This window comes from Pristiophorus japonicus, chromosome 1 (assembly GCF_044704955.1).
Source record: "Pristiophorus japonicus isolate sPriJap1 chromosome 1, sPriJap1.hap1, whole genome shotgun sequence".
Lineage (NCBI taxonomy): Eukaryota > Metazoa > Chordata > Chondrichthyes > Pristiophoridae > Pristiophorus > Pristiophorus japonicus.
Genome location: NC_091977.1, coordinates 19,146,371 through 19,173,058, shown reverse-complemented (window position 1 = coordinate 19,173,058; position 26,688 = coordinate 19,146,371). Strand labels below are relative to the sequence as shown.

The window sequence follows — 26,688 nt, the reverse complement described above, 5'->3', positions numbered from 1 at the left end:
AAAGGCAAAAACCAGGTAAAAACCCAGGCCAATTGGGGGAAAAAAATCTGGTAAAATTTTTCTCCAACCCATCCAGGAGATCGAAACTAGTCCAGGAGATCACCCTGGCAGTATTCGATTCCCTGCAGTACTTACCATCGTATCTGCGCCAGCCAACAAGAGGTTATCTAATCTAATCCCATTTACCAGCTCTAGGTCTGTGCAGGTTACGGCACTTTAAGTGCCCATCCAAGCACCTTTTAAATGTGGTGAGGGTTTCTGCATCCACCACCCTTCCAGGCAGTGAGTTCCAGACCCCCACAACCCTCTGCGTGAAGAAGCACCCCCTCAAATCCCCTGTGAACCTTCCACCAACCACCTTAAAACTATACCCCCTCGTAATTTTACAACCCCTTCCCGGTTCTCATTATCCCAGCGCAAGATCAGTACTGACAGCCCCGTACTGAAGCAGAACACTGCGGAGGCCTGGAAACCTGAAATACAAACAGAAAATGTTGGGAATACTCAGCAGGTCAGGCAGCATCTGTGCAGCGAGAAACAGCTTCGTCAGAACGGGAAAAAGTTAGAGAGGTGACAGGGTTATAAGCAAATGCAGAGGCAGGGAAAGGGGCAGGGTCATGGGTCTGAAACGTTAACTCTTGTTTCTCTCTCTCCACAGAAGCTGCCTGGCCCGCTGAGTGTTTCAGTCATTTTCTGTTTTTACTGAAAGCCCCATCACGGTTTCGATATAAACCAGGCCACGCAATGAATAATAACCAGCTGGCCATTAAAACATATATTGTTCTATATCATACATAGATATATATCATTATTTGCTTCCCTTGTGTGTACGTGTCTGTGTTTCAAACTCCTAATTCTTTATTTGCATTTCCTCGAAAGTGAAACGAAACTGCCAACACCCAATGCCCAGTTTCAGTTTCCTGGTAGTTTCACTGTCGGGCCATTGAGACGATGTAAATAGTTGCTGCTGCAGCACTCTGGACCTTGCTCACTGTGCCTACAGTGTGTCGATGGTTAGCAGCCGGCTAGTTCACCAAAGGACCCTGAGACAGGTGTGAAGCAGAGAGACCGCAGCGATCGCTGACTTGGGAACTACCAGGGGATTTGGTTTTGCGGGAGCGGGAGGACAGGTTGAAGGGTGGGCGATCCAACTTGAGATAAAGGGATGGCCGAGGAAGCGTCTGGGACCTGCGATGCTGAGTTCGAACCGCTTCACCACTCCAGGCCAGCCAACGGCAAGCACCCCGATCCCTTCTCCACGCCCAGGGATGAGCACTCGGAGGAGGAAGAGTCGGACAGTGAGGGCGAGGACACTGGGGCAGAGATCAGGTCCAGGCGCCGCAGCAAGCTCCTGAATGAAGCCAGGGATGCAGCCAGGGCAGAGATGAATTTGGACCAGGTGGCCCCCGAGTCTTCAGATGAAGAACTTGACATCTCGCAGACTGGAGCTGAGGAGTCAATAGTCAGCAAGGGGGTTCCTTCTGATAAAGGAGACACAGCATCAGTTGGTAAGTAACGATTTGAATTAAAAATAATTTGCATTTATATAGCGCCTTTCACGACCACCGGACGTACCAAAGCACTTTACATCCAGTGAGGTACTTTTTGATGTGCAGTCGCTCTAGGAAAGGCCGCAGAAATCTGCGCACAGCAAGCTCCCACAAATAGCAATGCGATAATGACCAGATTATCTGTTTTAGTGATGTTGATTGAGGGATAAATATTGGCCAGGACACCGGGGATAACTGTCCTGCTCTTGTACAAAATAGTATCACTGGATTTTTTTACATCCATCTGAGAGAGTAGAAGGGGCCTCGGTTTAACATCTCATCTGAAAGTCAGCACCTCCGACAGTGCAGAACTCCCGCAGTATTGCACTGAACTGTTAGCCTCGATTTTTGTGCTCAAGTCTCTGTGAAGTGGGACTTGAACCCATGACCTATCTGACTCAGAAGTGAGTGTGCTACCCACTGAGCCAGTAGCTGAGGATCAGAAAAGTTAATCGATGGGAATCAAGAAGGTTCAGTGCTGGCGAGAGCCTTCCACTGCCAGAAATTGCGGTGCTGTTTATTTATTTAAGGTGATTGGAAAAAGAACCAGAAACAAGGTGAAGGAAAACCTTTTAACACAAGAGTGGTTGGAATTTGGAATGCACTGCCTGATGGGGTAGTGGATGCAGATTCAGTAGTAGCCTTCAAAAGTGAATTGCAGGATATGGGGAAAGAGCAGGGAGTGGGACTAACTGGATTGCTCTTCGATAGAGGCAGCACAGACTCGATGGGCTGAATGGCCTCTTGTGCTGTACTATTCTATGATACTATGAACACAAAAGTTCAGCTCAGGGAACCGTTGCAGTTATCTATAAGTGTTTCAGTCATCATCTGTGTGTTTACATTGAATCTCTCTCTGATTTCTATCTTGTAAAAGCCAGAAGTTAATCATCATAGTCATAAAATTGTTTTACAGAAGAAAAGAATAATTGGATGACTTTGCGCTGGTTGTCACAATATTTGACCAGAATCTTTGCCCAAGCCCAGTAAGTATATATTGTTTGCACCCACAGTCTAACCACACTGTTTTGTTGGAGAGATAGGCTAATAAGGGTGTGAGTCTCAATTGTTTGCTAAGGAGGGTGAGGTTAGACAGCCTGTGTATTAATGGCACTTTATAGAATTGAAAAGTAGAGAAGTTATGCTCAACTTGTATCGAACATTGTTTAGACCACATGTGGAGTACTGCGTACAGTTCTGGTCACCATATTATGAAAAGGATATAGAGGCACTGGAGAGGGTGCAGAGAAGACTTACAAGGATGATACCAGAAATGCGATTTGTGTATTTGTACTCTGAGATACCTTTGTCCCTCCCAGTAGTAAGTGACCTCCCTATTCTTCCTACCAAAATATAATCCCTCATATTTATCTGTGTTGAACTTCATTTGCCAATTACATGCCCATTCTGCAAGTTTATTAATGTCCTCCTGTAATTTGTTGCAGCCCTCCTCAGTATTGACTAACCCCTCTCAATTTGGTGTCATCTGCAAATTTAGAAATTGTGTTTTTGATTCCAAAGTCTAAACCTTTACTGTAAATTGTGAAGAGCAGTGGTCCCAGTGGACCCAGAGAGTGGTCAACTCTCTGTTACCTCTTCAGAAAATTCATTAGGAAGGTCGAGCAAGACATTGAAAGAGAAAGGAGGAGAATTGCTTTTTAATGCAGTGCATTGTTATGATCTGGAATGCGCTGCCTGACCAGGATTCAGTTGTAACTTTCCAAAGGGAATCGGGTAAATGCTAGAGAAGGAAAAATTGCAGGGCTTATGGGGAAAGAGCAGCGGGTGGGGAGGGGGGTGGGTGTGAGGGGTGTGGAGGAGAATGTGAGACTAATTGGATGGCTCTTTCAAAGAGCCGGCACTGCAAACGATGGGCTGAATGGCCTCCTGTGTGCTGTATGATTTTATGATTCTGCGACTGAGCCAATGTGAGGAAGAGGTATTGGTGTTTTGGAGTAGAAGGGGTACGGATTATTTTCCAACCACTTATTGACATGGTTCAATTGTCTCCATGTCTCCATTTCTGGGGATAGTACGGGAAGGTGGAGTTGAGGTGGAAGATCAGCCATGATCTTGTTGAATGGTGAAGCAAGCTCAAGGGGCCGAATGGCCTCCCCCAGCTCCTGTTTCTTATGTTCTTATGCGTGTGTGTGTCTATTTAAACAGGAAGGTGAGCTTACTTCGTGACTTTGTGGAGTCTGAGTTCTTTGTGATTGATGGAGACTCTTTAATGATGACGTACATTCATGAGGCAACTGTTGACCCCGGGCAGAACCTGCACTTCTTTTATCTGCTGGAATGTTTTTTGTTCGACTTGATCCAAAAGAAGGCGAAATTTGTCATTATATTCTTTAAGGTAAGAATTAACTGAAACTTCCGTCACTTTGATAGTGTCTTAAGGATTGGGGGATAGTTCTGGTTATGTGTGAATAAAACACACCGAATCATTAGGCCCCGATTTTAACTCCAGGCGGATTCCCCGTTCAGGCCTGAGTTAAAATTACAGTCGGGTCTCAATGATGTCATCGGGCCACAACCTGTATACGTAATGACGGACCCTGTTGGCTCTGGGCGTGTGTCCTTGCTGCCTGCTCAGGGAAGCAAGTTAAAGTTACAGACGTTGCGATCATGGCGGCTTTCAGACAGGTGAGAGCCAGGACGACATTAACTGCCAGGTTTCTGCTGAGCGAGTCGGGTTACAATCACCCCCGATAGCACAGAAGGAGGCCATTCGGCCCATTGTGCCTGTGCCGACACTTTGAAAGAGCTCCCCAATTAGTCCCACTCTGCTTTCTCCTCATCAAATGTATTCCCCTTCAAGTATTCAAACTTATGCCTGGGCCCCACACCTCAGGAAAGATATATTGGCCTTGGACGGGTCCAGTGCAGATCTACCAGCATGATACCCAGGCTTAGAGGGTTAAATTATGAGGACAGGTTGCATAATGTTGGCTTCTATTCCCTTAAGTTTAGATGATTGAGGGGCTGATCGTATTACAGTGTTTACAATGTTAAAAGGATTTGATAGGGTGGAGACTGATACTTGTAGGGGGGAGAGGGAGCGGGGGGAGAGGGGGTGAGGGGAGAGGCGATGAGGGGAGAGGGGGCGGGGGAGACGGGGCGGGGGAGAGGGGCTGAGGGGAGAGGCGATGAGGGGAGAGGGTCGGGGAGAGAGGGAGAGGGGGTGGGGGGAGAGCGGGCGGGGGGTGAGGGGGAAGAGGGGGCAGGTTTGAGGAGGCGAGGGGTGAAGGGGCAAGGGGGCGGGGGCGGGGGGAGAGGGGGTGAGGGGGGTCCATAGCAAGAGGGCATGACCTTAAAATTAGAGCCAGGCCATTAGGAGGGTGATCGGGAAGAATTCTTTCACACAAAGGGTGTTAGAAGCTGGAGCTCTCTCTCCCCAAAAGGCTGTCAATGCTGAGGACACTGGACTTTCACGACGGAGATCGATAGATTTATGTTGGGTCAGGGTCTCAAGACATATGGGGGTCGCTAACGGGGCGATCAGGCCTTTTCTCACGGGGGCAGGTGATGGAAACGCCCCACCTGAAATTTCCTCAGGGATGATATGGGAGAAAACGGCTTTGCGACTCTACCCATATTTTTCGCCTCAAGTGGCGACGTACATCGTCGTGCGCATCGACCCCATATCGCCCCACACAGACGCCTCATCGCCCCGCGCCGATCCTTCATTGCTCCGACCCTTTATCGCCCCGACTCCTTATCACCCCACCCTCTTATCACCCCACCCCCTCATCGCCCTGACCACTTATTGCCCCGCCCCCTCATCGCCCCGACCACTTATTGCCCCGCCCCCTCATCGCCCCGACCACTTATTGCCCCGCACCGACCCCTTATCGCCCAGCAGCGACCCCTTATTGTCCTGCACAGACCCCTTATCGCCCCGCCCTGACCCCTTATCGCCCCGCCCTGACCCCTTATCGCCCCGCCCCAACCCCTTATCGCCCCGCCCCAACCCCTTATTGCCCCGCCCCGACCCCTTATCGCCCCGCCCTGACCCCTTATCGCCCCGCCCCAACCCCTTATCGCCCCGCCCCAACCCCTTATCGCCCCGCCCCAACCCCTTATCGCCCCGCCCCGACCCCTTATCGCCCCGCCCCGACCCCTTATCGCCCCGCCCCGACCCCTTATCGCCCCGCCCCGACCCCTTATCGCCCCGCCCCGACCCCTTATCGCCCCGCCCCGACCCCTTATCGCCCCGCCCCGACCCCTTATCGCCCCGCCCCGACCCCTTATCGCCCCGCCCCGACCCCTTATCGCCCCGCCCCGACCCCTTATCGCCCCGCCCCAACCCCTTATCGCCCCGCCCCAACCCCTTATCGCCCCGCCCTGACCCCTTATCGCCCAGCAGCGACCCCTTATTGTCCTGCACTGACCCCTTATTGCCCCGCCCCGACCCCTTATCGCCCCACCGACTCCTTATTGCCCCGCCCCGACCCCTTATCGCCCCACCGACTCCTTATCGCCCCGCCCCGACCCCTTATCGCCCCGCGATGACCCCTTATTGCCCCGCCCCGACCCCTTATCGCCCTGCTAACACCCAGCTACCGCCCCATCAATGCCCCGCTAACACCGCACTGGGGCGAATTACTCCTCCAATACTGTCCCGCAGATTTGTTTGATCCAAAGTCCCCAATTCCGGAACATTTAGCCGCCCATCACGCTGAGCGCTAAATTCTCATTCAATTCGAATTGTGTGCCCCAGATGGGGTGCGGGGCAATTTCACCTCCCATGGAGTAAAGGCCGGTAAAACGGAGTGGAGATGCGGATCAGCCATTGAAGTGGAGTATTTAAAATAAAGACTCGACACCAGGTCTGGGTTCGAAGATTCGAGAAGTCTTTGTTTTGCTCCGGTCGGGCGGTGACCTGCTCTGGGCCTAACCAGGTCACTGTCCAACAATACGTAAGTTTCAACAGCTTTTTTTACACTTAAAGGTACATGCTCAACTTCATGATTCGGTGGCGCCATTTGATTCGTTCAAAGCCCGTGTGCACAGTGGCTGATTGGTTACCTATTTTTATGCTGAGCTCGTGTAACATTCAAAGTTCGCCTGAAGTTTATGGTTTATACATTTGAAGTCGTTAGACTAGCCATTTACCAACCACATCCTGTGCTTGCACTTCAGACGTAAATTTAGAGGATCCTTTTTAGTATAAGCCTGTCTGCTGTTTATGTGTACATGCCATCTCAGCCGTTGCAGCTAGTGTGCTGGTTGCATTGTTGACCCTTTAATTCCTGAAGGACACAATGTCCCATTTCAGCCATGTTGTAATTGAATGGTGGAACAGGCTTGAGGGGCTGAATAGCTCCCACCTGTTCCTAATGCTGCTATGAATCTCGATTGTCCTCACTCCAATTACCTGCCAGAATTTTCACACCGCAAAGTCCAGTGTGAGATGGCAAAATAAGAGCATGGTTCTTTGGTTCTTTGTCTCATGCCTACCCTCGAGTTTTACCATGCTGTGGGCCCAAGTTTCCGCCCTCCAGAAAAACAGCGCATCTCGATGAGGTGCGGCGACTTTCTGGAAGAAAAAGGGCGCTGAAAACTTACCTTGTGATTCTCCGGTCTCCTCGGGACGTCTTCGTGCTCGGCGTGGCGCAGCACAAGGGGTCGGGGGCGGAGCCAGGTCCCGGTACTAAAAACAGTGCCGGGACCTCTGCACATGCGCGCTAGAGTGTGCGCGCATGTGCAGTAGCTCCAGGCCCCCGAGGCTGTGTGGGAGGGGCCCGACCCTAGCCCTGGCCGAATGGGCTCACTGGGGCGGCGAAGATAGGACTCGGGCCTCCCTCCTGTTCGGCTTCAGCTGCCGCTCCCCACCCCCCCACACGTTCAAGTCCCACTACGGCTCGCCCCCCCCCCCCACCCCCTGTTCAGGTCCCGCTCCCCCCCTCCCTCCCGTTCAGGTCCTGCTCTGGCTCCCCCCCCCCCCACCCCATTCAGTCCCGCTACAGCTCCTCAGCCCCCACCCCCTGGTTCAGGTCCCGCTCCTGCTGCTCCCCCCAGCCCTCACCTCTCCCCCTCTTCTCTTCTCCCCCCCCTCCTCTTCCACCTTCTCCCTCTTCCCTCCCTCCCTCCTCTCCCCTCTCCAGCCCCCTCCTCCTCTTCCCTCCCCGCACCTCCTCTTCTCTCCCACTCTTCCCTCCCTCCCCTCCTCTATTCCCTACCTCCCCCTCTCTTCCCTCCCTCACCCTCCCTCTTCCCCCCCTTCTTTCCCCCCCTCTTCTTCCCTCCCCCTCTCTTCACCCCCTCTCCCCTCCTTTTCCCCTCCTCTCCCCCTCCTCTTTCCTCCCTTTTCCCCCCCTCCCCACCCCCTCTCCCCCCTCCCCCCTCCCCCCTCTTCCCTCTTCCCCCCTTCCCTCTTCCCTCCCTCACCCCTCCTTTCCCTCCCCGCCTTCCTCCCCCCACCCCTTGCTGTCAGAAACACAGAGAGACACTGACAGAGACAGAGAGACATTGGGAGGGCCCCGTCCCAGCACGCTGTTGGACGGCTCCCGGTGCTGTAGTCGGTGAGTAGAAACTTAATTTTTTATTTATTGATCTTTTTAATTTTTAATTTTTAAATTTTTCTTGATTGAATTATTGATTTATTTATCATTTATTATTGACGATGGCTCTTTATTTGTAAAAGTGAAGTGTTTAATGTTTGTAAACTTCCCCCCCCATCTCTCATTCCCTACGCCTGATTTCTAAGTGTAGGCAAGGTTTCTCTGAGTGTACAAAAATCTACACTTACTCCATTCTAAGTTAGTTTGGATTAAATTTTCGCTGCCTAAACTTGCAAAACAGGTGTAAGTGGCTGGACACGTCCCCTTTTGAAAAAAAAAATCTGTTCTAAAATGAAACTATTCTAACTCACTAAACTGGAGCAAACTAAATGCCGAGAATTGCAATTTCTAAGATGCTCCATTCTAAACTAGTTGCTCCAAAAAAATAGGAGCAACTCAGGCCGAAACTTGAGCCCTGTGTATGTAAGATTTGTTCTTTGTCTCATGCCTACCCTCGAGAGACTTGAGCACAAAAGTCTAGGTTGACACTCCCAGTGCAGTGCTGACTGTCGGAGGTGCCATCTTTCGGATGAGTTGTTGAACCGAGGCCACTTTAGGGACAATTTAGGGATAAAATCACTCCCGACAGCACAGAAGCGGATAATTCGTCCCATTGTGTCTGTGCCCGCTCTTTGAAAGAGCTTTCCATTTAGTCCCGCTCTGCTTTCTCTTTCCCCCAATTTTTTCCCCTTCACGTATTCAAACTTATGAACGTTCTGGGCCCCACACCTCAGGAAGGAACAGTGCAGATTTACCAGCATGATATCGGAGCTCAAAGGTTTAAAGTATGAGGGCTGGTTGCATAATGTTGGCTTCTATTCCCATGTATGTAAGATTTAAGGAGCCTCTATTTTCTGCCAAATTCCTTTATCAACAGGTAGGGGACAGTCCCGTGCATTATGGCAGATGATAGCGGTTCCACAGAAGACCAGTGATGGGACTTACTCTTTAAGTAAGCTTGACGTTTTCTTTTTTAGGATGCTGAATGTATATGGAAACAATATTGCTCGCATCTCTCAATCCGGACGGCGCTGATTCTCCACCTTCAGCACAACACGGAGGTCCCAGTCCACACCGAGTTCGACAACTGCTTTGATCCAAGATGGAAGAAATTCTTAGATGACAACCACCCCTATTTTGTGGTGGTCTCCGACAAAGCTTTTCCAAGCAATAAGAGATGGCATCCTGGCACTGGATGGTTCCACGTTTTGATGCTTCACACACTGGGGAACAAAATAAACATCGTCCTTTCATCTGGAATGACCCAGGATCTTCTCCGAGTATACGGTTATCACATGTGCAGCAAGCCAATTAATATTTCAACGCTTAAGCAGGTAAAAAGACAATTGTTCTGAAATAAGATTACCTTTCTTTCTGTCTGCCTATCAGTCATTGAAGGACTGATTGATCTATCTATTGATCTACCCATTTATTTATCTATCTGATGACCCGTACATCGACATACTTGCCCTTCTGTCTCAGAGGTGAGGTGCTACCCACTGAACCACGGCTGACCCGGATATTAAGGGTTAGGCAAGGGTACTATGGGTTATGGAACCAAGGCGGGTAGATTGGGTTAAGATACAGATCAGCCACGATCTAATTGAGCGGCGGTACAAGCTCGAGGGGTTAAATGAGCGCCTCCTGTTGCTATGTTCTGAAGTGGGGGGGTGAGCAGTAATAGAAGAGGCTGTGGGCTGGACACACGACTAGAGGACATCGCGGAGATAAGATGCAGTGAGAATGTGGACGGGTGGGCTCCTCCAGCTCCTATGTTCCAGTGTCGCTGTCACTTCACTGAATATATATGTTCGGGTTAACAATCTCACATTCTGTTGTGAATTTTCTGCTTTTCTCCCTAACAATGCAGTACGAGGCAGAATTCAAAAGTGCCCAGCAACAACTCGTGAAACTTGCACCTTTTTATGGTGGAATGTTTTTTGCGGCAGAGGAAGAAAAACTGATGAAGAGAAAGCTGAGTGGGGTAGGATCTCATTCCATCTCAGTTCTAAACGGGTGACCCCTTATTCTTAAACTATGCTCCCTAGTTCTACAATCCCCCACAAGTGGAAACATCTTCTCTGCATCCACCTTGTCTAGCCCCCTCAGTATCTTATATGTTTCAATAAGATCACCTCTCATTCTTCTAAACTCCAATGAGGATAGGCCCAATCTGCTTAACCTTTCTTCATAAGTCAACCCCCTCATCTCCGGAATCAACCTCGTAGACCTTCTCTGAACAGCCTCCAATGCAAGTATATCCCTTCTTAAATAAGGTGACCAAAACTGTACGCAGTACTCTAGGTGTTGTCTCACCAATACCCTGTACAGTTGTAGCAGGACTTCTCTGCTTTTATACTCTATCCCCCTTGCAATAAAGGCTAATATTCCATTTGCCTTCCTGATTACTTGCTGTACCTACATACTAACTTTTTGTGTTTCATGCACCAGGACCCCCAGGTACCTCTGTATTGCTGCATTTTGTAATCTCTCTCCATTTAAATTATAATTTGCTTTTTTATTTTTCTTGCCAAAGTGGATAACCTCACATTTTCCCACATTATACTCCATCTGTGAAATGTTTGCTCACTCACTTAGCCTGTCTATATCCCTTTGCAGATTCTTTGTGTGCTCCTCGCAACTTGCTTTTCCACCCATCTTTGTATCATCAGCAAACTTGGTTATATTACACTCAGTCCCTTCATCCAACTCATTAATATAGATTGTAAATAGTTGAGGCCCCAGCACCAATCCCTGTGGCACCACACCAGTTACTGTTTGCCAACCCGAGAATGAACCATTTATCCTGACTTTGTTTTCTGTTAGTTAGCAAGTCCGCCATCCATGCTTTTATCTTGTGCAGTAACCTTTTATGTGGCACCTTATTGAATGCTTTCTGGAAATTAAAATACACCACATCCACTGGTTCTCCCTCATCCACCCTGCTCGTTACATCCACAAAGAACTCCAGCAAATTTGCCAAACATGGTTTCCCTTTCATAAAACCATGCTGACTTTGTTTGATTGTATTATGCTTTTCCAAATGTCCTGCTACTGCTTCCTTAATAATGGAGTCCAGCATTTTCCCAGCGACAGATGTTAAGCTAATGTTTCCTGATTTCTGTCTGCCTCATTTTTTAAATAGGGGTGTTACATTTGCAGTTTTCCAATCCGCTGGGACCTCTCCAGAATCCAAGGAACTTTGGTAGATTACAACTAATACATTCACTATCTCTGCAGCCACTTCTTTTAAGACCCTGGGATGCAAGCCATCAGGTCCAGGGGACTTGTCCACCTTTAGTCCCATTACCAGTTCATGATAGTCATATTATTAAGTTCCTCCCTCCCTATAGCCCCTTGATTATCCACCAGTGGGATTTTTTTAGTGTCTTCTACCGTGAAGACTGATACAAAATATTTGTTCAACGTCTCTGCCATTTCCCTGTTCTCCATTATTAATTTCCCAGTCTCATCCTCCAGCAGACCAACAGTTACTTTCACCACTCTTTTGTTTTTTATGTAACTGTAGAAACTCTTACTATCTGTTTTTATATTTTATGCTAGTTTACTTTAATAATCTATCTTCCCTCTTTTAATCATATTTTTAGTTGTTCTTTGCTGCCTTTTAAAAATGTCCCAATCCTCTGTCCTCCCACTAATCCTGACCACTTTTTATGCCATTGTTTTCATTTGCTACCATTCTTTACTTCCTTAGTTATCCACGGATAGTATTCACTTCTCTTAAAGTCTTTCCTTCTCACTGGAATATATTTTTGTTGAAAGTTATGAAATATCTCCTTAAATGTCTTCCACTGCTTATCAACCGTCTTGCACTTTAATCTATTTTCCCAGTTCACTTTAGTCAACTTTGTAATCACCTTTATTTAAGATCAGGACATTGGTTGGAGATCCAACTTTCTCACCCTCGAACTGAATTTTAAATTCAACCATGCTATGATCACTCTTTCCTAGAGGATCCTTTACTAGGAGATAATTTATTAATCCTGTTTCATTACACAGTACCATATCCAGGATAGCCTGCTCCCTGATTGGTTCCACAACAAACTGTTGAAGGAAACTATCCCGGATACACTGTATGAACTCTTTCTCACGACTACTGTGGCCAATTTGATTTGTCCAATCGATATGAAAATTTAAATCGCCCATGGTTATTGCCAGACATTTTTTACATTATCTCTTGATTTATACTCCATCCAGCAGTGTAGCTACTATTTAGGGGCCTATAGACTACACCCACCAGTGACTTTTTCCCATTATTTCTTATCTCCACCCAAACTGATTCTACATCTTGATCTTCTGAGCCAATATCATTTGGGCCGGGAATGCACTGCCTGAAAGGGTGTTGGAAGCAGATTCAATAGTAACTTTCAGAAGGGAACTGGATAAATACTTGAAGGGTTAAAATTTGCAGGGTTATGGGGAAAGAGCAGAGGAGTGGGACTATTTGGAAAGCTCTTTCACAGGCATGATGGGTCAAATGGCCTCCGTCTGTGCTGAATGCTGTCCCAAATCGCTAAACAGCCAATGCAGCAGTATTGGTCCAGTCATTGTAGGAATGTAGGAAATGCAGCAGCCAATTTGCCTACACCAAGTTCCCACAAACAGCAATGTGATAATAATCAGATAAGGTGTTTTAGTTCATGTTGCTTGAGGAATAAATATTGGCCAGGACACCAGGGATAACTCGCCTGCTCTTCTTCGAAATTGTGTCATGGGATTTTTAAAATATTTTTTTAATTTGTTCAGGGATGTGGGCGTCGCTGGCAAGGCCAGCATTTATTACCCATCCCTAATTGCCCTTGAGAAGGTGGTGTTGAGCCGCCGCCTTGAACCGCTGCAGTCCGTGTGGTGAAGGTGCTCCCACAGTGCTGTTAGGGAGGGAGTTCCAGGATTTTGACCCAGTAACGATGAAGGAATGGCAATATATTTCCAAGTCATGATGGTGCATAACTTGGAGGGGAACATGGAGGTGATGGTGTTCCCATCCGCCTGCGGCCCTTGTCCTTCTGGGTGAGAGAGCAGACTGGGTTTCAGTTTAACACCTTACCCAAAAGACAGCACCTCCAACAGTGCAGCACTCCCTCAGTACTGGAGTGTTAGCCTAGATTTTATGTGATCAAGTCTCTGGAGTGGGACTTGAACCCACAATTTCCTGACTCAAAGGCACGAGTGCGACCCACCTAATTAGTTCATTGCCCCAAAAAGGAGGAATATTATTGGGTGTGATGGGCAAGCAGGAGAGTGCAGTTAGACCAGGATGCTCATGTGGAGAAATGCAGGATTAATGAGCTTTGTTTCTCTGCTGCAACATCGGCTGCAGTACTCGTCATCATCATAGGCAGTCCCTCGGAATCGAAGAGGACTTGCTTCCACTCCCAAAGTGAGTTCTTTGATGGCTGAACAGTCCGATACGAGAGCCACAGACCCTGTTACAGGGGGGACAGATATTTGGCGATGGAAGGGGTCGGTGAGGCTGGTTTGCCGCGCGCTCCTTCCGCTGCCTGCGCTTGGCCTCTTCACGCTCTTTGCGTTGAGACTTGAAGAGCTCAACGCCCTCCCGGATGGACTTTCTCCACCTCGGGCGGACTGCGGCCAGGGGCTCCCAGGTGTCAGTGGTGATGTCGCACTTTACCAGGGAGGCTTTGAGGGTGTCCTTATAACGTTTCCGCTGTCCTCCTTTGGCTCGTTTACCATGAAGGAGCCCCGCATAAAGCATTTGCTTAGGGAGTCTCGTATCTGGCATGCGTACTATGTGGCCTGCCCAGTGAAGCTGACCGAGTGTGGTCAGTGCTTCAATACTGGGGATGTAACAGTGGGTCCTAATCTATTGTACATACATCACACAGAATGATTACAATGCTGTACTCTTTCAGATCCTCCGCAGCTACTCTCAGCTGAAGCGCTTGGGGCCCAAGGGATCGGACATCAGCAGAATTGTTTGTGTTGTGTCCTGCTCAGCGGCGCTTAAGGTTTGCGGTTACAAAATGGCCGCCGTGAAAACTACAGCAGAACAGAGAGGAACGACAGAAAACAAAGAGGTAACTCTCTCCACTTAACCGCCTCTGGTTAGAAATGTGCTTTCCTTGGTGTAGGGCTTCTGCTTGGGGGTGGAATCGGCAAACTGTGCCCAGAATGCGCTGGACACGGCACTGGTTTTGCCGAGTTGAGGTCACACTGAGGTTTCAGCTCATCAGCATAAATCCAAACGTAAAATCTCCCATGTACCAATGCAATCGAGCAAACGCAATCGAGCGTTATCGATTGGTGACTGGAGCAGCATCTCCCAGCATCGCTAAGAGGGGAGGGACCGTCTGAAAGTGAGCTATGCTTCAACTTGTCAAGCAGGGCAGATCGATGATGAAATAAATACAGAATATGCTGGAATCACTCAGCGGGTCAGGCAGTGTCTGTGGAGAGAGAAACAGAGTTAACAGTTCAGATCGATGGTCTTTCGGCAGAGCTGGAAAAGTTTGAGATGTAACAGTTTTTAAGCTCGTGCAGGGGCAGGGAAAGGCGGGGGGAAGGGAAACAGAAAGCAATGAAGATGAACAAGGTAAAATAGACAAACGGAAATCCCATCGGAGAGAAGAGCAGAACTTCTTCAAGATGGACATTTCTAGAAGAGAGGTGGCAACTGTAATGTATTTGCTTCATGGGTTCTTTGCTTAAGAATTCAAAGTAATGCATTGCTATTAAGAACTAGTTGGTTTATTAGCAAAGGTTTAACAATCACGCTACACATTACCAGTTCATCCACTAGGCTCACAACAGCATACCTCAACGTGAATGACCTAGACCCAAGTGACTGGGGTTTTATTGAGGCTTGTGAATATCACGTGACTGGTTAAGCCACTCACATCATCATCATAGGCAGTCTCTCGGAATCGAGGAAGACTTGCTTCCACTCTAAAAATTAGTTCTTAGGTGACTGAACAGTCCAATGCGAGAACCACAGGTGGGACAGACAGTGGTTGAAGGAAAGGGTGTGTGGGACTGGTTTGCCGCACGCTCCATCTGCTGCCTGCACTTGGCCCCTGCATGCTCTCAGCGACGAGAGTCGAGGTACTCAGCGTCCCCCCGGATGCACTTCCTCCCTTAGGGCAATTTTTGGCCAGGGATTCCCAGGTGTCGGTGGGGATGTTGCAATTTATATAAGAACATAAGAACATAAGAATTAGGAACAGGAGTAGGCCATCAAGCCCTTCGAGCCTGCTCCGCCATTCAACAAGATCATGGCTGATCTGGCCGTGGACTCGGCTCCACTTACCCGCCTGCTGCCCGTAACCCTTAATTCTCTTATTGGTTAAAAATCTATCTATCTGTGACTTGAATACATTCAATGAGCTAGCCTCAACTGCTTCCTTGGGCAGAGAATTCCACAGATTCACAATGCTCTGGGAGAAGAAATTCCTTCTCAACTCGGTTTTAAATTGGCTCCCTTGTATTTTGAGGCTGTGCCCCCTAGTTCTCGTCTCCTCGACCAGTGGAAACAACCTCTCCGCCTCTATCTTGACTATCCCTTTTATTATTTTAAATGTTCCTATAAGACCTGCCCTCATCCTTCTGAACTCCAATGAGTAAAGACCCAGTCTATTCAATCTATCAACATAAGTTAACCCCCCCATCTCCGGAATCAGCCTAGTGAATCGTCTCTGTACCCCCTCCAAAGCTAGTATATTCTTCCTTAAGTAAGGTGACCAAAACTGCACGCAGTACTCCAGGTGCGGCCTCACCAATACCCTGTACAGTTGCAGCAGGACCTCCCTGCTTTTGTACTCCATCCCTCTCGCAATGAAAGCCAACATTCCATTCGCCTTCCTGATTACCTACTGCACCTGCAAACTAACTTTTTGGGATTCATGCACAAGGATCCCCAGGTCCCTCTGCACCGCAGCATGTTGTAATTTCTCCCCATTCAAATAATATTCCCTTTTACTGTTTTTTTTTCCAAGGTGGGTGACCTCACATTTTCCGACATTGTATTCCATCTGCCAAACCTTAGCCCATTCGCTTAACCTATCTAAATCTCTTTGCAGCCTCTCTGTGTCCTCGACACAACCCGCTTTCCCATTAATCTTTGTGTCATCTGCAAATTTTGTAACACTACACTCTGTCCCCTCTTCCAGGTCATCTATGTATATTGTAAACAGTTGTGGTCCCAGCACCGATCCCTGTGGCACACCACTAATCACCGATTTCCAACCCGAAAAGGACCCATTTATCCCGACTCTCTGCTTTCTGTTAGCTAGCCAATTCTCTATTCATGCTAATACATTTCCTCTGACTCTGTGTACTTTTATCTTCTGCAGTAATCTTTTGTGTGGCACCTTATCGAATGCCTTTTGGAAATTTAAACACACCACATCCTCTAACCACCATGCTCGTTATATCCTCAAAGAATTCCAGTAAATTAGTTAAACATGATTTCCCCTTCATGAATCCATGTTGCGTCTGCTTGATTGCACTATTCCTATTTAGATGTCCCACTATTTCTTCCTTAATGATAGCTTCAAGCATTTTCCCCACTACAGATGTTAAACTAACCGGTCTATAGTTATCTGCCTTTTGTCTGCCCCCTTTTTTAAACAGAGGCGTTACATTAGCTGCTTTCCAATCTGCTGGTACCTCCCCAGAGTCCAGAGAATTTTGGTAGATTATAACGAATGCATCTGCTATAACTTACGTCATCTCTTTTAATACCCTAGGATGCATTTCATCAGGACCAGGGGACTTGTCTACCTTGAGTCCCATTAGCCTATCCAGCACTAGCCCCCTAGTGATAGTGATTGTCTCAAGGTCCTCCCTTCCCACATTCCCGTGACCAGCAATTTTTGGCATGGTTTTTGTGTCTTCCACTGTGAAGACTGAAGCAAAATAATTGTTTAAGGTCTCAGCCATTTCCACATTTCCCATTATTAAATCCCCCTTCTCATCTTCTAAGGGAACAACATTTATTTTAGTCACTCTTTTCCGTTTTATATATCTGTAAAAGCTTTTACTGTCTGTTTTTATGTTTTGCGCAAGTTTACCTTCGTAATCTATCTTTCCTTTCTTTATTGCTTTCTTAGTCATTCTTTGCTGTCGTTTAAAATTTTCCCAATCTGCTCATTTCCCACTAACCTTGGCCACCTTATACGCAATGGTTTTTAATTTAATACTCTCCTTTATTTCCTTGGTTATCCACGGCTGGTTATCTCTTCTCTTCCCGCCCTTCTTTTTCACTGGAATATATTTTTGTTGTGCACTATGAAAGAGCTCCTTAAAAGTCCTCCACTTTTCCTCAATTGTGCCACCGTTTAGTCTCTGTTTCCAGTCTACTTTAGCCAACTCTGCCCTCATCCCACTGTAGTCCCCTTTGTTTCAGCATAATACGCTCGTTTGAGACACTACTTCCTCACCCTCAATCTGTATTACAAATTCAACCATACTGTGATCACTCATTCCGAGAGGATCTTTTACTCGGAGATCGTTTATTATGCCTGTCTCGTTACACAGGACCAGATCTAAGATAGCTTGCTGCCTTGTAGGTTCAGTAACATACTGTTCTAAGAAACAATCCCGTATGCATTCTATGAATTCCTCCTCAAGGCTACCCCGTGCGATTTGATTTGACCAATCGATATGTAGATCAAAATCCCCCATGATTACTGCCGTTCCTTTTTCACATGCCTCCATTATTCCCTTGATTATTTTCTGCCACACCGTGAAGTTATTATTTGGGGGCCTATAAACTACGCCCACCAGTAACTTTTTCCCCTTACTATCTCTAATCTCCACCCACAATGATTCAACATCAAGGAGACTTTGAGGGTGTCCTTGAAATGTTTCCTCTGTCCACCTTTGGCTCGCTTGCCATGAAGGAGTTCCGAGTAGAGCACTTGCTCAATGCAACAGCTTCACAGCTATTTTAAATTATACATCCTCTCAGGTGCGTATATTACAGCAGTGAATTAAACACTAATACTAAAGGAAAAGCTGATTAATTTAATGCGCTTGGTCTGACATTTTAATTGGCTCGAATAGTTCACTGGTCACTGCGGTCCTCAATGAACAAATTACTGCAGCAGAGCACAATGCACACACCTGTGTGGCTTCAACTGAGCGCTGGTCACAGGTCTTGTGCACCAGGAATAGATTAATTGACTGAATTTAAAGAACTTGCTGCAGCAATGGGAACAGATCTGGGTCAGTGGCTTCAATTGATCATTGGTCACGGTAGGTCAGGTGATTAACGTTGGATTCACGATATTATGGGTGCCTGTGCACCTAAGAATCTGGGCACAATGTGATGACCACTCCTGCCCCCCCCCCCCCCCCAAACGGGCACAATCGGCGGCAACACACCATTCTGACCGGGGGCGTGGTCATTTTTATGGGCCGGGGTGGGGGGGAACTGTTTCTGGCACATGGACTTTAGAATTAGCGCAAAAGATCATGCATACTCCAACGTAAAATGGTGATGGGCGTTACAACAGTGACTACGCTTCAAAAGTACTTCATTGGCTGTGAAGTACTTTGGGACTGAGGTTATGATCGGTGCTATATAAAGGAAAATCTTTCTTTCATATTCCTTTTAAGTCCTCTATTGTATAAGGACTGCCACACCCAACACTTTTGTCCTTGCCAAGCAGCATTGGCTCACTGCCCCCCCACCTCCCCATCCCCTCCCAGTCTATTGACCTTAAAGCCATGGTCCTCATTTTCAAATCCCTCCATATTCTAACTCCATCTTATCTACATGATCTCCTCTAGCTCTGTGTCCAGCCCACATCCTCCTCTGCTCATCCTCCACTTAGAAGCATAGGAACAGGAGGAGGCCATTCAGCTCCTCGAGCCTGTTGTGCAAGTACAATTAGATCATCTACCCGCCTTGGTTCCGTAACCTTTAATACCCTTGCCTTCAAATATCAATCTCAGTTATGACATTTTCCATTGAAAAATCTCAGCAGCTTTTTGGGGGAGAAAATTCCAGATTTCCACTAACTCTTTGTTTGAAGAAGTGCTCCCTGACATCACCCCCGAAAGGTCTAGACTGTCCGTGGACTAACTGGTCTTTTTTCACGGTGCAATTCCTATATTCCTAAGAAGATGCTCTACCACCACCACCTTGTCAAGGTCAGTTAGGAATGGGCAATAAATGCCGGCTTTGGCAGCGACGCCCACATCCCAAGAATTTAAAACAAATTGATGTTTTCCGAAAATAGATCTCCATTGATTCCATTGCGCCCAGCCAGAACTTTGCTCATTGACCCTCACATTAAATTGCTCCACTAACCTGCCATTCACGTAGGTCTTTTGTACCCAGGGGGAACCAATGTGTGATGGAAGGACTGCCCATCACGCTGCTTACCTCCAGAAACGGGAACGTGTCAGTTGAGGGAGGAGGCACATTGCACAGCGTCTTGAGGGTGGTGAAATATATTTGGATTGAAGCTATTTCCTCCAATTACTGCAATTGTGTCGGGCCTTGGTGAGACCACACCCAGAGTACTGCGTACAGTTTTGGACTAGGCCTATATTCCCGAGCGTTTAGAAGAATGAGAGGTGATCTCACTGAAACATATACAATTCTTACAGGGCTTGACAGGGTAGATGCTGGGAGGATGTTTCCCCTGGCTGGGGGAGTCTAGAACCAGGGGTCACAGTCTCAAAACAAGGGGTTGGCCATTGAGGACTGAGGAGAAATTTCTTCACTCAGAGGGTGGTGAATCTTTGGAATTCTCTAACCCAGAGGTCTGTGGATGCTCAGTCGTTGAGTATATTCAAGACAGCACTCGATAGATTTTTGGATACTAAGGGAATCAAGGGATGTGGGGACAGTGCAGGCAAGTGCAGTTGAGGTAGAAGATCTGCCATGATCTTATTGAATGACGCTGCAGGCTTGAGGGGCCGAATGGCCTACTCCTGCTCCTATTTCTTATGTTATTATGTTCTTATGTTCTCCAATGGGCAAAGTTCACTTTTAACTTTTAAGTTTAAACTTTTGTTTTTGTTGTGTGTGTTTCAAACAGGCTGAACCTGAAGAACTGACTATTCAAGGTGCGGCAGATGTTTGCAGAATGTATTGCCTTCATGTGACACTCCAACGTAACCTACCGTTGTCCCAAAGAGCTCTTAAAAACAACGGTCGTTGGACAAAGCCAGTTAATCAGTTTTTAACGCTAGTAAGTACAGATACTGGTATTCATTACATAGAATTACATAGAATTTACTTCACATTAACAGACCAACAGGTCTATGCTGGTGTTTATGCTCCACACGAGCCTCCTCCCAACCCTGTTCACCTAATCCTATCAGCATATCAGCACAGGCACGATGGGCCGAATGGCCTGCCTCTGTGCTGTAAATTTCTGTGATGCCACAAATTCCGTAGCACCCCGCGCTAACTTTTGAAAGGTAGAAAAAGTAACGCCAGGTGCTAACGATTCTCTCCTGCCGGGAAATTCAGCTTTAGCGCTCCAAGAGGGAAGTGGAGCGTTAAATCAAGTGCTAACCGCTTTTCTGAGGGCGCTAAAGTCCGAGAGTGAGGCGGTAGTAGCAGAGCGCTGAACAATGTGGAGCGCATTGCCAACAGCATCAGAGGCTGTTTCCCTCGCTTAAAGGGAAGGGCCAAGGATGTGCACAATATTGTCGACAGTTCTGTGTTGGGTGGGCAACATCGTCCGCATGCCCGACACGAGACTCCCAAAGCAAGCGCTGTACTCAGAACTCCTACATGGCAGGTGGGCAGAGGAAACGTTTCAAGGACACCCTCAAGGCCTCCTTGACAAAATGCAACATCTCCACCGACACCTGGGATTCCCAGGTCCAAGACCACCCAAAGTGGAGGAAGAGCATCTGGGAGGGCGCTGAGCACCTCGCGTCTCGTCGCCGAGAGCATGGAGAAAGCAAGCGCAGGCAGCGGAAGGAGCGTGCGGCAAACCTGACTCCCCACCCACCCTTTCCCTCAACCTCTGTCTGTCCCACCCGTGACAGAGACTGTAATTCCCGTATTGGACTGTTCAGCCACCTGAGAACTCACTTTTCGAGTGGAAGCAAGTCTTCCTCGAGTTCGAGGGACTGCCTATGATGATAATGAGGATGTTGTCAGGCGACCTGCGCGACTGCCATTACAGCCCCAGACACCATCACAAAGTGGAGGGCTTGGTCATCGCGCAGAAATGAAACATCGAAAGCTTTCAGCAGGCACCAGACTGGTGCCAATAATAAAGGTGATACAGCCGGGGCCGGGAGGCAATTTCACATCCGGCGCGGTAACGGGGCGCTGCGTACTTTATGACATCATGATCGGCGACGCGCTAGAGGCCCAGGCGGTAAGAGTTACGCCAGTGTTAAACCGGCACTGAGGTTCGTAGGCGTCGTTATGTTCGGCGAGTCCAATCACTAACCCCTTAGCACCTCCTCCCCGGCGCTAACAGGAGGCACTAACCAGCCGAATTTCTCCACCTCAGAGTATTATTTCCTTCTATTCCTCACGTAATTATCCAGCTTCCCCTTAAAGGCATCTATGCTATTTGCCTCAACCGCTCCCTGTGGTAGCAAATTCCACATTCTCACCATTCCCTGAGGAAAGAAATTTCTCCTGAATTCCTTATTGGGTTTATTCGTGACTGTCTTATATTTATGATTCCTAGTTTTGGTTTCCTGCACAGGTCAAAACATCTTCCCTTTGTCTATCCTAACAAGCCCCTCACCCTCCTCTTTTCCAGAGATAAGAGCAGAGTGGGGCAGCTGGATGCCCAGTGAGAAGATATGTGCCAGCTCCCTCGAAGGGCAGATATGACTGATCTGGGCATCCATGTTGTTTGTGTGGGGTGGGGTGGGGGGGTAGGGGTGGGAGGCAGTACCCCATGAATTGCAGCTTCTAGGCAGGTACCAAGATATGTCTATGTCTATAATAGAGGCTCGGGCACATGGTCAGCCTTCCCTTGACCCCAGAAAGTCAGCAGCGGAGTTCTCGGAATCTCAGGGCCATGGATTTTCACCAACATTGGGCTTTTTGTCCAGGAGGTAACACTGGTTATTGTTTTGCTGGCCACTAGAATCATAGCGCTAGAAATTACATAGCGCCCTGTTTTGGGGGCGCTATCTTTTGCGGGAACACAAAAATATCGCCGAGCGCTAAATATTTTAATTCTGCCGGGAACTTCCACTTTAGCGCTCCAAGAGGCAAGTGGAGCACTAAATCAAGCGCTACCACTTCCCTTAGAGCGTTAAAGGGAGTGAGAGAGGTGGTATCGGAGGAGCGCTGAGCAATGTACGGGGCAACGCTGCCGGTTTTACAGGCACCTCCCCTCGCTTAAAGGGAAGAGCCAATGCTGGGTTGAATGAATCCTCAGGCTGTAGGTTTTGGGCGACGGCACCTGTGATACACGCAGAGAGAGCACGGGGCTGAGCAATCGCGGGGTCCAAAAAAACCCACACAGGGGACAAAATTACATTTGGCCCTGTCTGACCAATACTGCCTTTAATTATCACTCGCAAAGCGGCCGGCCAAGGTGACAACGCCTCCTGCAGCTGCCGCTGTTAACGCTTGGCGATGCTGCTGGGTGTGGAAGCGGATTTTACATCCCGGGAGGTAACTGGATGATGTCACGATCTCCGGGGTGCAAGAGATCGTGGCGGTAAGTTTTAGCGCCAGGGAAGTTTATAGGCGTCGGTTATTTCGTCGGTAACCCCGTTAATGCCCCAATACCGCTCCTTGCAGGCACGAATGGAAGGCGCAAACCGGGCCAATTTCGCCCCCATAGAATCATACAGCACAGAAGGAGGCCATTCAGCCCATCGCGTCTGTGCTGCCTCTTTGAAAGAGCCATCCATTTAGTCCCACTCACCCTGCTCTTACTCCACAGCCCTGTAGATATTTTCCTGTTCAAGTATTTATTCAATTCCCATTTGGAAGTTATGATTGAATCTGCTTCCATCGCACTTTCGGACAGTGCATCCCAGATCAGAGCATCTAATAGGAAATGCCTTTTGTTTCCAGAGGCGGGTGATGGAATTCTTGGTTCTGAAAAATCTGGGTGCCGCTGACGGGTGGAACGTTGACATGACGTACTTGAGTGACCTGAGTGATCGACATTTGCTTAAAAGCGTAGCAAAAATTTGCTCTGAAATGCCAAGTTGTACAGGTAAATCTCCCAATCGTTGGACAAATCTGCCGCCTTTTCCCCAATTTTGAATGAGGAAACAACCTCTGCCCACTTAGCATTTTGTCATCGGGTCAAGGTACAACCCAGCCCTCTCGGCACCTGATCGTACCGATATCTACATGTCACACACCAATGTACCGCATTCACGGGCAGGAATAGAACGGCTGATCCATCAAGCCCACACACACACCATGATAGGTGGAGCATCATGGAGCAATGTTTGCATCTCGGCCAGGCCAACATCCCCAGCATTGAAGCACTGACCACACTTGATCAGCTCCGCTGGGCAGGACACATTGTCCACATGCCAGACACGAAACTCCCAAAGCAAGCGCTCTACTCGGAACTCCTTCACAGCAAATGAGCTAAAGGTGGGCAGCGGAAACGTTACAAGGACACCCTCAAAGCCTCCCTGATAAAATGCGATATCCCCACTGACACCTGGGAGTCCCTGGCCAAAGACCGCCCTAAGTGGAGGAAGTGCATCCGGGAGGGCGCTGAGCACCTCGAGTCTCATCGCTGAGAGCATGCAGAAATCAAGCGGAAAGAGGTGCGGCAAATCTGTCCCACCCACCCCTTCCCTCAATGACTGTCTGTCCCACCTGTGACAGGGACTGTGGCTCTCGTATTGGACTGTTCAGCCACCGAAGGACCCATTTCAAGAGTGGAAGCAAGTCTTCCTCAATTCCGAGGGACTGCCTGTGATGATGACAAGACACTTCCTACTCTCCCCTTTTCCACCCACCCCATCACCCTCCCTTCTGCAGCCATGTAATCTCCTGGGAGAGGTACAAGAAAATGAGAAAAACACAGAGCCAATAAGGGAAAACATACGAAAACATGCCTCTGCGATTCCTCTCAGGCGATCGTAAACCAGTGCGGGAGATCATATAGCCCAAGTATTATCTATTAAGACAGTTAACCTTCTGCATTGTCAGCTGTGGCTCAGTGGGTAGCACTCTTGCCTCTGAATCAGAAGGTTGTAGGTTCAAGTCCCACTCCAGGGGCTTGAACACAAAAATCAAGGTTGACACTTGAAAATCGAAGTCCTGCTGCAACTGTATAGGGTATTGGTGAGGCCGCACCTGGAGTACTGCGTGCAGTTTTGGTCACCTCACTTAAGGAAGGATATACTGGCTTTGGAGGGGGTACAGAGACGATTCACTAGGCTGATTCCGGAGATAACCTTATGATGATAGATTGAGTAGACTGGGTCTTTACTCGTTGGAGTTCAGAAGGATGAGGGGTGATCTTGTAGAAACATTTAAAATCATGAAAGGGATAGACAAGATAGAGGCAGAGAGGTTGTTTCCACTGGTCGGGGAGACTAGAACTAGGGTGCACAGCCTCAAAATACGGGGGAGCCAATTTAAAACCGAGTTGAGAAGGAATTTCTTCTCCCAGAGGGTTATGAATCTGTGGAATTCTCTGCCCAAGGAAGCAGTTGAGGCTAGCTCATTGAATGTATTCAAATCACAGATAGATAGATTTTTAACCAATAAGGGAATTAAGGGTTACGGTGCACGGCCAGATCAGCCATGATCTTATTGAATGGCGGAGCAGGTTCGAGGGGCTAGATGGCCTACTCCTGTTCCTAATTCTTATGTTCTTATGTTCTTATGACACTCCAGTGGAGTGCTGCACTGTCAGGGGTTCTCAAGAGGGCAGAATTAGAGGCATGCAGACATCTTGGGGGGCTGTAAAGCTGGAGGAGATTGTAGCGATACGGACTGGTGAAACCATGGAGGGATTTGAAAATAAGGATTAGAATTTTGAAATTGAGGCATTGCTTAACCAATGTAGATCAGTGAGCAAAGGGGTGATGGATGAGCAGGACATGGGCAGCTGGATTTTGAATCACCTTTAGTTTACGACGGGTAGAATGTGGGAAGCAGCCAGGAATGCGTTGGAATAGTCAAGTCTAGAGGTAACAAAGGCATGGATGAGGGTTTCCGCAGCGGATGAACTGAGGCAACGGTGGAGACGGGCGATGCTATGGAGGTGGAAATAGGCGGTCTTAGTTATGCTGCGGATATGTGGTCGAAAACATATTTCAGGGTCAGATATGACACCAAGGTTGCGAACAGTCTGGTTCAGCCTCAGACAGAAGTTGTGGAGAGGGATTGAGTCAGTGGCTGGGGAACAGCGTTCGTGACGGGGACCGAAAATAATGGCTTCGGACTTCGCAGTATTCAATTGGAGAAAATTTCTGCTCATCCAGAACTGGATGTCGGAGAAGCGGTCTGCTAATTTAGAGACCGTGGAGTGGTCGAGAGAAGTGGTGGTGAGGTAGAGCTGGGTGTCATCAGCGTACATGTGGAAACTGACGCTGTGTTATCCGATGATGTTGCCAAGGGGCAACGAGTAGATGAGAAATAGGAGGGGCCATGGATAGATCCTTGGGGGACACCAGAGGTAATGATGCGGGGATGGGAAGAGAAGCCATTGCAGGTGATTTTGTGGCTACGATTAGATAGATAATGGAACCAGGCGAGTGCAGTCCCACCCAGCTGGACGATGGTGGAGAGACATTGGAGGAGGATGGAGTGGTCAACCGTGTCAAAGGCTGCAGACAAGTCAAGAAGGACGAGGAGGTATAATTTGCCTTTGTCACAGTCACAAAGGATATCATTTGTGACATAGATGAGAGCCGGTTCGGTCCTGTGGCAGGCGTGGAAACCGGGTTGGAGGGATTCAATCATGGAGTTGCAGGAACGATGGTCACGGATTTGGGAAGTGACAACACGTGCACGTTATTGCTATTCTTTCTTTCTTCACCATGATGTTGTTTTGTGAGATTAGTGTTAGTGGGCTGTGCAGCGAGATGTGGTTCGTCCTAGGATGTATCCTTTTGCCGGATAATTATCAAAATGTATAATTGGGGATAGCGGAGGTGCCATTGCAGTATAATTCTGATGATTCCCATAACATGCATTTTTTTTTCACAGAATCAGAGCGGCAGTTAGGGAACAAGATCGGAGGTGAATACAGACGCATCTGGGAAACGGTGGCCAAGCTTGCTCCTGAAGTTGATGTTGGACCTGCGTTCCCAGTGACATGTCCCTCAGGGGCACTTCTGCAACCAGCTGACAATGCTGAGCCAGGTACCTTGAACAGCACAGAGTTTCAGTGATTTTGGGTTAGCTGTACATTAAGATACCCCGTTCAATGGACATAATCTATCTGCCTTTAAGAACATAAGAAAACCCAGATTGGGAAAGACCATTCAGCCCATCAAACTTGCCCCGTCCTTGTGTTCCTCAAACAACAACAACACCTTGCATCTTTAACGTAGTAAAACATCCCAAGGCCCATCACATTGGCATTATCAGACAAAATAATGAGATTTTATACCTTTCACGAAAGATTGAACAGGCTGGGAAGGCTGAGGGGTGATGT

General features: G+C 48.0%; 1 protein-coding gene across 1 annotated transcript in view; it reads left to right on the top strand.

Moving 5' to 3' along the window:
• The first annotated feature begins 1,017 nt into the window (after positions 1-1,017).
• LOC139276698 (probable ATP-dependent RNA helicase DDX60) overlaps positions 1,018-26,688 on the top strand; it is a 159,552-nt gene continuing 133,881 nt past the window's right edge. Inside the window, exons 1-9 of the mRNA XM_070894704.1 lie at positions 1,018-1,508; positions 2,467-2,536; positions 3,717-3,906; positions 9,094-9,450; positions 9,987-10,100; positions 14,011-14,175; positions 20,149-20,301; positions 23,124-23,268; positions 26,238-26,393. Of these exons, the coding sequence (XP_070750805.1) occupies positions 1,166-1,508; positions 2,467-2,536; positions 3,717-3,906; positions 9,094-9,450; positions 9,987-10,100; positions 14,011-14,175; positions 20,149-20,301; positions 23,124-23,268; positions 26,238-26,393 (1,693 nt within the window). The 5' untranslated portion in view covers positions 1,018-1,165. The remainder of the gene's footprint in view (positions 1,509-2,466; positions 2,537-3,716; positions 3,907-9,093; positions 9,451-9,986; positions 10,101-14,010; positions 14,176-20,148; positions 20,302-23,123; positions 23,269-26,237; positions 26,394-26,688) is intronic.